The sequence below is a fragment of the Nicotiana sylvestris genome, chromosome 5 (genome assembly GCF_000393655.2).
Source record: "Nicotiana sylvestris chromosome 5, ASM39365v2, whole genome shotgun sequence".
Classification (NCBI taxonomy): Eukaryota; Viridiplantae; Streptophyta; class Magnoliopsida; order Solanales; family Solanaceae; genus Nicotiana; species Nicotiana sylvestris.
This window is the reverse complement of record NC_091061.1, coordinates 84,582,231-84,595,993: the sequence shown is the minus strand read 5'-3', so window position 1 is coordinate 84,595,993 and position 13,763 is coordinate 84,582,231. Positions and strand designations below refer to the sequence as shown.

At 40.4% G+C, this 13,763-nt stretch overlaps 1 protein-coding gene across 1 annotated transcript; it reads left to right on the top strand.

Moving 5' to 3' along the window:
* Window positions 1-8,348: 8,348 nt before the first annotated feature.
* LOC138868911 (uncharacterized) lies at window positions 8,349-9,059 on the top strand. The gene has a single exon (XM_070146491.1). The coding sequence runs from the start codon at window positions 8,349-8,351 to the stop codon at window positions 9,057-9,059; it is 711 nt and encodes a 236-aa protein (XP_070002592.1).
* Window positions 9,060-13,763: the final 4,704 nt, after the last annotated feature.

The following is a 13,763-nucleotide window of genomic DNA, read 5'->3' as shown; positions in this document are numbered from 1 at the left end:
GTTGGTCAGCCCAAAAGACATCACAAATAACTCATAATGACCATATCGGGTCTTGAAAGCCATCTTAAGAATGTTTGAGTCCCTGATCTTCAACTGGTAATACCCTAAACGGAGATCAATCTTGGAGAACACTCTCGCTCCATGATGCCGGTCAAATAAATCATCAATATGAGGTAAAAGATACTTGTTATTGATTGTAACTTTGTTCAGCTGTTTGTAATCAATGCACATCCTCATAGTGACATCCTTTTTCGTCATGAATAGAACAGGCGCACCCCAGGGTGACACACTAGGCAAAATAAACCCCTTATCAAAGAGTTCCTGAAGCTACTCCTTCAACTCCGTTGGTGCTTATGATATGGTGGAATAGAAATGGGATGAGTTCCCGACACCAAATAAATACCAAAGTCAATATCCATGTCCGGTGGCATGCCCGACAGGTCTGCAGGAAACACATCCGGAAAGTCCCTCACTACCAGGACTGAATAATGGTAGGAGTGTCTGCACTGACATCCCTTACAAAGGCCAAGTAAGAAAGACAACCCTTCCCAACCATCCGTTGGAATTTCAAAAATGAAATCACCCTACTGGGAACAAAATGAGCCAAACCTCGCCACTCAATCCGTGGCACACCTGGCATATTTAACGTCACTGTCTTAGCATGACAGTCCAAAATAGTATGACACGGAGATAACCAATCTATGCCCAATATCACATCGAAATCAACCATACAAAGCAATAAAAGGTCCACTCGGGTCTCCAAACCCCCAATAGTCACCACACACAACCGATATATGCGGTTCACAACAATAGTATCGCCCACTGGAGTAGATACAAGAATATATAAAACAAGAGACTCACGGAATGTATCCAAATAACGAGCCAAATATGATGACACATATGAAAAAGTGGAACCAGGATCAAATAACACAGGGGTATCTGTGTGGGAAACTGAGACAATACATGTAATCACTGCATCTAAAGCAATAGCATCTGGTCTGGCTGAGACTGCATAGAAATGGGCCTGACCACAACCTGATCGACCTCCCCCTATGGGGAGACTCTTAGCTGACTATCCTCCACTCCAAAGTCAATGGCTGACTCCTCTGCTGAGACAGACCCCCAAGCTGTCGAGGACACTGTATCCACATATGCCCCAGCTTTCCACACTCATAACAACCTCCTAGTACTGGACACGGGGAATGAGGGGAACCCCTAGCACCGAGATGACTAGCAGAAGAACCTTGCATAGAAGAGCCCTGAACTGATGGAGCACGGGATGAACTCTAGGCTGGAAGGGCACTAAGTGAGGAATGGCCTTGATGAGAACTGTAAGAACTATGGCCCGATGATGCCCCATGATAAACTAGGCGAGCTGACTGAGAATGTCTGAATGGACGGCCTCTACCATGCTGAAACTGACCCCTATGAGGAGTGCCACTGATTCCACCCTGACCACGAGGCATCTTAGCCTCCTTCTCAACCTTCTCCAGACCACGAACCATATCAATCTGTCGAGATATGTGAACAACCTCATCAAAGGTAGCACCAAATACTCTCTCTCTCTCTGGTCATAAGAAACCGAAGCTGAAAACCAAGGCCATCTATAAACCTCATGATCCTCTACCGGTCTCTAGGAACCAACCATACCGCATGATGAGCCAAATCAGAGAACCATATCTCATACTGTGTAATAGATCTGTCACCTTGACGAAGCTGCTCGAACTGCCTGTACAGCTCCTCTCGGCAAGACTTAGGTACAAACATCTCCAGGAAGAGAACGGAGATCTGATACCAAGAAAGGGGCATTGCGCCAACCGGACTACGCCTCTCGTAAGCCTCCCACCAACTAAGTGCAGCCTCGGAGAACTGGAAAGTAGTGAATGAGACCCCACCGGTCTCCAGAATACCTACGGTCCGAAGTATCCTCTAACACTTATTAAAGAAACCATATGCATCCTCACCCTCAGCACCACTAAATGACGGAGGCTGAAGTCTACCAAACCTCTCCAATCTACGATGCTCATCCTTTGGTATACTAGGAGCTACATAATCCTGAGCAGCTATAACCGGCTGGGCTGGAGGTACCCCCGGTGTCTGAAGTCCCTGTATAACCTGTTCAGGGGTATGAGCGGTGGGAGTCTGAGTGCCTCCCCCGGCTTGAGAAGTAGTTGCGGCCATAGTAACTGAGACTGCCAAAGCCAGGACAATGCACACTGATAGAATCTGGGCTAGGACCTCCTGAAAGCCTAGGATAAGCTGGTACTTCTAGAGCATTCGCAACTAGGACCTGATCCTGAACTAGGGCGGCTGGTGGATCTGCATGTGCTGCCCTAGCTACTGTGCAAGCTACACCTCTACCCCTACCACGGCCTCGACCGCATCCTCGTCCTCTAGTGGCCCAAACTGGTGGTGCTGGTGGTCGTCCGTCCTGACTGGTAGCACGTGTCCTCACCATTTGTGAGAAAATAGAATAATACAAATTTGGTTACCAGAATCAACAGATTCGCATGACAATTCAAGAATGTGAAGTTTTTCCTAAAAGTTTTGCAACCTCCCGAGGATAAGTACAGACGTCTTCGTATTGATCCACGAGACTCTACTAAACCCGCTCATGACTCGTGAGACCTATGTAACCTAGGCTCTGATACCAACTTGTCACGACTCTAAAACCAAAACGGTCGTGATGGCAACTATAGTGAAACTAGGCCAGCCGACACAAATCCCAAATCAAACTATTAATTCATAAAAGACAGTTTCTAAGCTATTAATTGGTAATATCTCATAACAGGGGTCTAAATAACCAGTGCAGAAGAAAATAACACAAGCCCGACATCGGGGTGTCATAAGTCACAAGCAACTACAAGGTCTGTCTAAGTACAATAAGACTATCATAGTCCGGAAATAAAGATACTAAGAATAGTTTGAGTAAGGTAAGAAGGAGAAGTGCAGGGCTGTGAATGCCAAGCAGCTACCTTGCCGACTCCGAAGCTATCAAGACCTGCAACTCATGAATCTGCACATAAGGTATAAGGAGTAATGTGAGTATGCCAATTTAGTAAGTAAAAAAAGTAAATGAAAGCTGAGTAGTAAGAAAACAGATAATTCCACGTCGTATCACTACAGCAAATACAGTACATTTCCAAATCAATACATAAATCTATTATCTCGTAAAACAAACTCAGTTTCAGTAAAAACATTTTCTCATAAAAACATCTTTCAATAGTTTCAAACAAGTGATGAAACAGTGAGTAAAAATGATAGAAACGTAAATAGCCCCTCGGGCAAGACATGTACCATAAATCGCCCCTAGGGCAAAATATCAATATAACCAGCCCCTCGGGCTACCTCACAATCACTCGTAATCAGCCCCTCGGGCAACAACATAAATCAAACAACCCCTCGGGTAACATCACATCACTCACACTAGGTACTCGCGCTCACCGAGGGTGCTCAGACTCCGGAGGGGCTCCTACAGCCCAAGCGCTATTATGAGCCATCTTGTGGCATAATAAATCAGGCCATCAGCCTCTCATATATCATAAATCAGTACAACATGCTAAGGCGTGTATCACAATCCCATGATATACTCACATTACAGGCCCTCGGCCACATTCAGTCAGAAATCTCTTAAGCCACTTGGGCTACAGTAGAACAGGGTGCTCAGCCCAAAAATATCATTTATAATATCAAAACGGAGTAATAAGACTAAGTTATGAAAACAGCAAACCACGACATGACTGAGTACAGATATTAAATTAAAACAGTGAGGAATAGTAGTAAAAAGCCCGTAAGGGTCCAAACAGCTTGGCATGAGGCCCAAATATGGCATTCAGCCCAAAACATAGTAATACTTTCCAAAAACACAATGATATCAGATAGTTTTTAGTCAAATATGCGACTTATTAGTCGTACGGGATGGACCAAGTCACAATCCCCAACGGTGCACACCCCCAGGCTTGTCATCTAGGGTGTGCGTCACCTCAAAGTAGTGACACAATCTGAAATCTGGGGTTTCATACCCTCAGGACAATATTTACAATCATTACTTACCTCAAACCAGTCCAAACTCTAACCGGCGATGCCTTTGCCTCTCGACTCGGCCTCCCAATTCTCCGAATCAAACCAAAATCAGTATATTTTCATCAATATACGCTAAAGGAACAAAGCACAAGAGAAAATAATCAAATTAACTCAAAAATCCCGAAATTGGCTCAAACCCAGCCCCCAGCCCCACGTCTCGGAATCCGATAAAAATCACAAAACTGGAAAACCCATTCGCTCACGAGTCTACCCATATCAAATTCACCAAAATATGACATCAAAAGGCCATTCAAATCCCCAAAATCAACTCACCAATTTTTCTTCCATTTTCCCCAATTTTCACCCCAAATTCCCAAATTAAATGATAAAAATCAAGGCATAATCATGGGATTTAACCAAATTTGAGTGAAGAACACTTACCCAAATCACTCCTCTGAAAATCCCCTCCAAAATAGCCTTCTCCCGAGCTCTCTATTGAATTTTGAAATTATGGACCAAAACCCTCGTTTTTGAACTTAAACATTCTGCCCAGGTGCTTCCTTAATTGCGATCGCAGAAAGAGCCTCGCGATCGCGAAGAACAACTTTGCTGGATCCTGACATAACTCTACGGGATCGCATTAATCATCATGTGAATGCGATGCTCTGCCTTTCTCTCCTACGCGTTCGCGGGCCTCTAATCACGTTTTCTATGAACAAACGCATGGCCCGAGCTTTGGTCCACATAACTCTACGCGAACGCAACTTAATCCACGTGTTCGCGATGCTTCACCCGATTAACCTACGCGATCACATCCCTTACTCTGCTACCGCGATGAACAATTGCTTGGTCTCCAAGAATGCTCTATGCGATCACGATCCTCCTCACGCAATTGCGAAGAAGGATCTTGTGCAACAGAAATACCATCAAAATTTGCTAACTCTTCAAGTCCAAAAATGTCCCGTTGGGCATCCGAAACACACCCGAAGCCCTCGGGACCTCAACCAAACATGCCAACATATCCCATAACATCATTTAACAAGTATAGAACAACTATATGATCAAATCATGTAAATATCAGGTATAGCCACTTTGATGCTCAAAATTCTTTGTTTTAAATTGTTCTACTCAGTCAACAATCCACCATATAAAGAAGATATGTAAATACAGCGTGCAACAGTCAAGGAGATTACAAATAAGGGTGAAATTCAATAACCAATTAACAGTCTATTGCGGTGCGCAACCCGATTTAATAACCATAAGCCAATAAGGCATGTTACAGCGTGCATCCCAATCTAATAACAGTAATCAGCTCTGTCACGACCCAAACCAATGGGCCGTAATGGGCACCTGATACCTTACTCAACCGAGTACCTACGTAATGTATCTTTTGTATCATACTATCATATGTAAATGAGCCAGAGAGGCTATCATGAGATAAGTACAATAAAACATGGAGAAATACTCGACATTGGACGATCCAACATGTAATCCAAACTTATACATATAACGTACGGGCCTATAAGGCCAAAATAACCACTCGTATATTGAACATAGGCCGACAAGGCCATACAATCTTTTACATACATGACATCTGTCTACATGCCTCTAAGAATACATAATGTTCATAAAGAACAATACACGTCTAAATCATACCAACCAAATAAGCAACTCTGAAGCAAATGGAGCGCACTAACACCTCCGCTGAGCTGATAGCCTACTTGGAGGGCTCTCGACCTGGCTATCGGGACCTGCGGGCATGAAACGCAGCATCCCCAGGCAAAAGGGACGTCAGTACGAATAATGTACCGAGTATGTAAGGCACATAAATAAGTACATAACAGCATGGAAGATATATGGAGTAAATGACTCAACCTGTAAGTATGGATAATTCTGTAATTCATGAAATATTTATATTGTCATGCATATGTGTATGAATGTCATGTCGTGCATAGGTACATGTTTCATAACATTATCAGGCCTTTGAGGGCATCCCATTATATCATCTTGGCCAGTGTGGGCAAATCATCAACGTATACCAACTGATCAGGTGGTAGTGCGTATATAACTCTGTAACCTTTTCCCATATCCTATATACATATATACGCATATATAATGCAAATCATCAGCAGGTACGGCTTGGTTCAAAGATGGAGATGGAAATACTAAATTGTTTCATGCTCATGTTAATGGCAAAAGAAGGAAGCTACAGCTGAAAAGAATACAAGACATGAATGGGAATTGGTTAGAAGATCCATCAGCTATTGTAGATGAAGCGGTTCTTTTCTTCCAGTAGCAGTTTCATGAATCCACAATTCCTACTGACTTTAGGATATTGGATCATGTCCCAAATGTTAAATGAAGTGCAGAACTGTGAGCTTACAATGCAGCCAACAATTGAGGAAGTGAAGAAGGCTGTGTTTGGTTTGAATAGGGACAATGCAGGGGGACCTGATGGATTCAATGGTAATTTATTTCATGCTTGTTGGGAAATCATTGGGGGAGACATACTAGACATGGTGCAGGCTTTTTTCTGTGGGCAGGAAATACCCAAATTTGTGACTCATACAAATTTGGTCCTACTACCTAATAAGAAGGATGTCCAAAACTTCTCGGATTTAAGGCCAATTAGCTTGAGTAATTTCTCTAACAAAATCATATCGAGGGTTATTCATGAGAGGCTAGTGGATATAATTCCTAATATTATATTTGATGAGCAAGCAGGGTTTGTAAAAGGTAGAAGTATTGCTGAGAATGTATTACTCACTCAAAAAATAATCACTGACATTAGATTGAGGACAAAGGCAGGCCCTAATGTAGTTCTAAAATTGGACATGATGAAGGCATATGATCGACTCTCCTGGATTTTTCTCACAAAGATCTTGAGGAAGATGGGATTCTCTGAATGATTTATTGGATTGATTTTTGGGATTGTATCAAACAATAGGTATTCAGTTCTAGTTAATGGCCAACCACATGGTTTTTTAAAGTCAACCAGAGGGGTGAAGCAGGGTGACCCTCTATCACCTACACTATTTATACTGGCTGCAGAGGCAATGTCAAGGGGTCTAAATGCTTTACATCATAATCTGTACTTTTATGGATTCGGAATGCCGAAGTGGAGCCCTAAGATCAACCATCTTGCTTATGCAGATGATGCAATCATTTTCTCATCCTCAGATGCTACTTCTTTAAGATTGATTATAGAAGTTCTAAATTCTTACGAAGCAGCATCTGGACAACTAATCAACAAGGCAAAATCTGCAGTTTATGTTCACCATTCTACAAGCGATGAAGTTGTTAGGAAGATTGAAGGAATAACTAGTATACAGAGAAAGGATTTCCCATTCATCTATCTGGGTTGTCCTATTTTTTACAAAAGGAGAAAAATGGAGTATTATGAAGATTTGATATCAAAAGTGCTGGATAAACTTCAAGCGTGGAAAGGGAAACTATTATCTATCGGAGGAAGGGTAGTACTAATCAGCAGTGTGTTGCAAACCATGCCAATTCATCTACTTTCTGTAGTAAATCCACCGGCCTATGTTTTAAACAAACTACATAAGTTATTTACGAGATTCTACTGGAGCAATTCTATTGATGATAGAGCTAGACATTGGGCATCTTGGAATACTTTATGCTTACCTAAACATGAAGGAGGAGTGGTATTTCGATCCTTAAATGATATGTCAAATGCTCTCTTTTGCAAGCTATGGTGGAACTTCAGGACTAAGCCATCTTTATGGAGCTCTTTTATGAGTCAAAAATATTTGAAGAAGATGCATGCAACTGTTGTGCCTTGGAGAGGTGGATCACACGTTTGGAGAAAAATGTTGGAATGCAGAGACTCTACTGAACATCTGATTTTCTGGAAACTAAAAATGGGATCTTCCCTATTTTGGTTTGACAATTGGACAGGCTTGGGGGCCTTTACTTTGTAATACCCCCAGAGTTTATAGTTGATGAAACAATCCATAATATGAATGATGTTGTTGTGGAAGGGCAGTGGGATGAACATAAATCAAAGAGATATTGCCAGGTTACTTAGCTATGCACATTATGCGCACCATACAAGCTCCATCGATGAATGATGAACTGGACAAACCTATCTGGTGTTTGGAAAAAAGAGGTCAACGGTTAAGTCAGCTTAGGAATATTTGAGGAGAAGGAAAGATCCAGCTATTACATACGACAACATGTGAGTTAAAGGATTGCCTTTTAAGATCTCATTTTTTATGTGGAAACTGTGGAAAGGTAAGCTACCACTTGATGATGTAATTAGAAGGTTGAGATACTACATGCCATCTAAATGTTGGTGTTATGTAATGCCAAAGGAAGAGACATTAAGCCATGTTTTCTATCGATCACTCACAGCCTTAAAGGTTTGGTCTTACTTCTATTCTCATGTTGGATTATCTCTTGAGGGCTTAAACTTGCATCAAGCTATAGTGAAATGCTGGACAACAAAGGTAAATCCGAGACTCAAACCAATATTCCAAGCATTGCCTAGTATAATTGTGTGGGAACTATTGAAAAGGAGGAACAACAACAAGCATGGTGAGGCAGTGTCAACCAATCGAGTGGTATACCAAGTCTGCAATACTATTCAATCTCTTATTAAACTAAGGAAGCTAGGCATTGATCGAGTACCATTCAGATGGCCTGATATACTTAGAATGATGGAGAACTACACTCCCAAACTGAAGTTCAACAAGGTTTTATGGGAACTCCCTATGACAGGTTGGACAAAAATTAACACTGATGGGGCCTCGAGAGGTAATCCAAGTAGGAGTTCAATTGGCTTTTGCTTGAGGAATGAGGAAGGAGATCTGGTCTATGCGTGTGGAAAAGAAATTCAAGAGGTGACAAACACTCAAGCAGAAACAATGGCAATTTTGGAGCCCCTGAAACAATATTTGACTAATGAGATGAATAACATATGGGTAGAAACTGATTCTATACTGCTCAAGAAGGCCATCACAAGGGAGTGGAAACAACCCTGGGTTATTGAAGAGGAAGTGAAAGAGATAAGGTAGATGCTAATGTTGTGCAATGGCAGGATAACACATATTTTCAGAGAGGGGAACAAACTAGCTGATCATTTGGCAAACTATGCTCTTGATCAAGGAGTTATAGAATGCCACTCTTTTCATCATCTGGATACACAAGGCAGAAGACTAGTTAATGGAGACAAAATGCAATGTCAATTTCTGAGAGTAAAGGCTTCGATGCAGTAGAAGGAGAGGTTAACACAAGGTCAAAGGGGATGATTTCAAATCCTACGAGAGGAAAGGAAGTCGAAAAATGTTATTTTACTAACCTTGGGTTCTTTTTTGCAGGAATCGATACTGTGCTCAAGCCATGTCACTTAATACGACTTCTATGGGTGGTATTAGTACTTTGCGCTCAATCACTTGAAGGAGGAAAGGTGACATGATAAGCTTGAGGAAAATCAATTATTTGAACTGGCAATCCATTAAAGAAAAATATAAGGCTAAGAGGAAGAAATCATCAATGCAGCATCATAGTCGAGCACATGAAGTATCCAATAGTGTAGGGAACTCAACAACACACAAAGGATGGACACATGACATCGAGGTCAAATGTAGCAGAATCACTGATGAAGCCAACATCCATAATGCAGCAGAAGTGACCTGTAGGTGGATATCTTCAATATACAACAGGAAACAAAATGCACATGCAGGGAACCAGTCTTTAGGAATACAACAGAAGGATACAAAGTGCATCGCATGGTTCTGGCAGCAGGTTGTGTCTGGAAATAATGAAGCATTATTAAAGTTCATCATAAAGAACTTTTCAAACGCATCAACCTACACAAATCCAATGCACTCTCTCGTCTGGAAGTGTGTTAAACAAAGGGAGGGGATCGAGTATAAGTACTCGATAGGAGTAAAAAGCTTAGAAGCATGGTTGCACATGCCAAAAACATGGGGCCACAAAGGATTCATGAGACTTGGGACTTTAAATAAAGGAAAATTGGGTAGTGTTTTCTGCACACCTAAAGTTTGGGACAAAGCATGGGCCATTACAATTACCCATGGAAGACTATAAAAAGGAAAACTTCTTGCATTTTCGAGGTGCTGGAAATTTTGCACAGCAAGGAATCATTATGAGCATCTCAAGCTAACGCATGCCTACACAGAAATCGTCTGTAATAGGCTTTCTTTAATAGCAAAAAGGCTTAGATGGAGCAACAATGCTGTTCAAAAAGCTCAATAGTTATTCAAGAGGGAATCAACATGGCAACCTTCGATGCAGGAAGAATTTGAGACACAATGGGGTAATATGCAGTCAATAATGGAACAAGACATACACCTTTATGGAAATCAAAGGTTCACACAAATACACAATGAGTTACGCTATTATTGCAAGTGCAGCGATAGGTACAAGATGAAGATAAACACTCTATTATGGTACGCTCACTGTGCAGGACTACATTTTAAACACTTGGCTAATGCTAGATCTAATGTAATATCAATGTTGAATTTCAAACTCAATGTTGATAGTAGGTTTCATGTAACCATCAAAGTTTATCTATTTCATTATGTTAGACCCCCTGACAATGTATTTTATTTATGATTTTATTAGTTATAAAAATTAGCCCAAGGTGATTGCCTAGCGGATCAAAATGAATGAAATGTACATGAATGCAATGCATGAGAAGTACGTCAATAAAATCTTTCGGAGTGTCATAAGACCATTTTGTCTTTGAATAACACTATGAAGTAAACTTTATCAATTTACATATTTTTTGAGACCCATGAACATATGATAAAATAATAGGACACATGGAAATTCAAGAACATAGGAACCTCTAGTATTTCTATGAATAGAGTTATTTATGGAAGTTGTGCATTTACTTGTTTCATTTGTATGGTATGGATCATGCTAAAAGAAAGAATGGATAGCTTTAACATACCTGAGCCAATTCTCTTAACAATCCCTCTAACCCACGTCTTTATGACAACACGTAATGATGGATCGGTGTAGGGGAAAATCCATACGATATTCTTGGGAAAGATTGCACTGTACTTCCTCATAATCGCAAAATCTAATCACTATTACGTAGTATAATTTAGTATGAAATTTCCTGCACAGAGGTGTTACCTTGTTGAAATTTATACACCTTAGATTCATTAAGAGACTAGAGTCTTACATTTCCCGTTATTTTGTTGTACATGTCTAGCACATCCATTACCGTGGACATTAGGAAATGTGAAAATCCATCTATCTCTTTATGAATTAGTCTTAGTCTTATACACCCACTAAGGTGATGACTAAGACCTTAGGGATGACACATTATCAATTAGTTTGAAGAGTCATCTAAATTAATTAGGTAGCTGCCACATTAGTTCTTAGCCCTTCCTAACCAATTAGATACCAACATCTTAATTAATTGCTAATCTCCCACTAAAATTAATAATTACCCGATTATCCACATAATTAAGAATTATCTTAAATTACTTAAAATACTACTTATTTTAAATACACTTATATATCCTACTATCATGGTCATATGGTACCTTGTATGGTACTAGTCCATAAATATCAGGTAGTAACGCTCGGCCCAAATTGCATTCCCAACATGCCAAACTTGGACGAAAATTACTTTTCTTTGACTTGCTTCCCCTCTCACCTTCACGAATCTACTCATCACTTGTTTGAAATAGTATAATCCTTATAATCTCCAAATAATCTTTTCCTTGGACTGATGTCAATTATCTTACGACAAATTCAATGTACCATACTACAGGGTGCAACATCGTCGTAATTTAATACTGTGTGACGTAATATCGACATAATATTGCGGGGTGTAACAAGCTCTCCCACAGCTCACATCAACCAGAAACCCGCCAGTTTCTCAATCCACGTGTACACCATCAAGAGAGAAACATGAGAGAGTGACCCTGGGGGGGGGGATGGATCCCGTATCAACAAGCTGCACGAAAAACTCACGTGCTCCACGGACAACCACGTGCTAATAATATCAATCTGCCCGGCGTGATCACAGGCATAATATCATAATCGGCTCGGCTTGGTCACAGGCACAATATCATAATTGGCCCGGCATGGTCATAGTCATAATAATAAAATCCGTTTGGTATGGTCATAGGCACCCAGTCCAAATCACACAGAAGTAAGTATACATGAACATATTTATATGATGGATAAATGTCAGACTTCATGCTTCCGGATGGTACAATAACATGCTAAAGTGTAGGCATGTGCAATGTGTGCTATCATAGCTCAAATCATCAATTTATCATAGAAATAGTAATTACCAAGTTTATTTAGGGAATTAGCCCCTTCGTAACCCCAATCATGGCTCAAATAATTCACAACAATAATACAAATTTAGAAAACATTATAGCTTAAATCTTAACAGTCAACTCTAGGCATATCATAGCCTAAGCACTACCCCGAATATGGATATATACCATGGTGCTCGCACATGGGCTTAAACCTCACACATATGCGCACCCATAGCACGTAGCCATCACAAATAATTCAAGCAATAAGTTACTCAACCAAGTTTAGATAGGATACGTACCTCAAACAAGCCAAGACAAATACCGAGCAAGCCAAACGACACTTTATAAATGCCATCCCCCGCGTATCAAACTCCAAACGGCTCGAAACTAGCCAAAAGCAACTCAAAAACATCAAATAATGCCAAAGAAAACAAAACCAATCGATAAAGGTGGAATCTTTAATCAAAAGCCCAAAGTCAACCAAAAAATCAAAACTGGGCCCATACCTTGAAACCCAACAAAACTTATAAAATCTGACAGCCCATTCAATTACCAGTCCAAACATACTAGTTTCACTCAAATCTGCTATGTATCGATGTTCAAAACTCAAATTCACTTTATAAAACTATAGAGAAAAACCCCCCAATTTCTCTTTCAAAATCATCAATCAAATGTCAAAATCAAAGATGGATTCATGAAATATAATCAAAACCAAGTAGAAAATACATACCCCAATCCATGTGATAAAAATTGCCTCAAAATTCGCCTCAATCTGAGCTCTATAGCTCAAAATATGCTAAAATGTCTGAAACCTTCGAAATAGAGTAATTTATACATTGTTCCAGAGGTACCCTTACTAATCGCAGTCACAAACCTCGCTATCGCGATTAAAAAAATTTCCAAGATAATTTTTACCCTATGTGATCGTGGCCATTTCCCCCGATCGCGATGAACAAACTTCCATTTACCCTTCCCAAACTCTAATTAGATAGCCTATAGTATATCATCCATAACTTATTGTACCTAACTCCAAATAACAAATTGTTTGATTTTGTGAAAACTAGACACAAAACGCTACAACTTTTATTTTTAGATCATCTTCAAATTCATTATATATTGCAAGATATAATCTTCCAAAGTCGGGTCGGTGACAACAGAATTTCCTCTACGCGATCACGAAAATGTTTTTACGATCGCGATTTGCAGTGCCAAAAACAACAATTTGCTCTTTGCGAACGTGACCCAATGTCTGGGATCGTGATGCACACCCCTATGGCCAAAAACCAGCAACTAAAAATGTCCTAAAAATGGTCTGAAACCACCTCAAAACTCACCCGAGCCCCTCGGCCCCGTCTGAACATACCAACAGGTCCCAAAACATATTATGAACATGCTCGAGGCCTCAAATCACACATAATAACATCAAAATCATGAGTCGTTGATCAAGACCAATCTCTTATGTTCGTA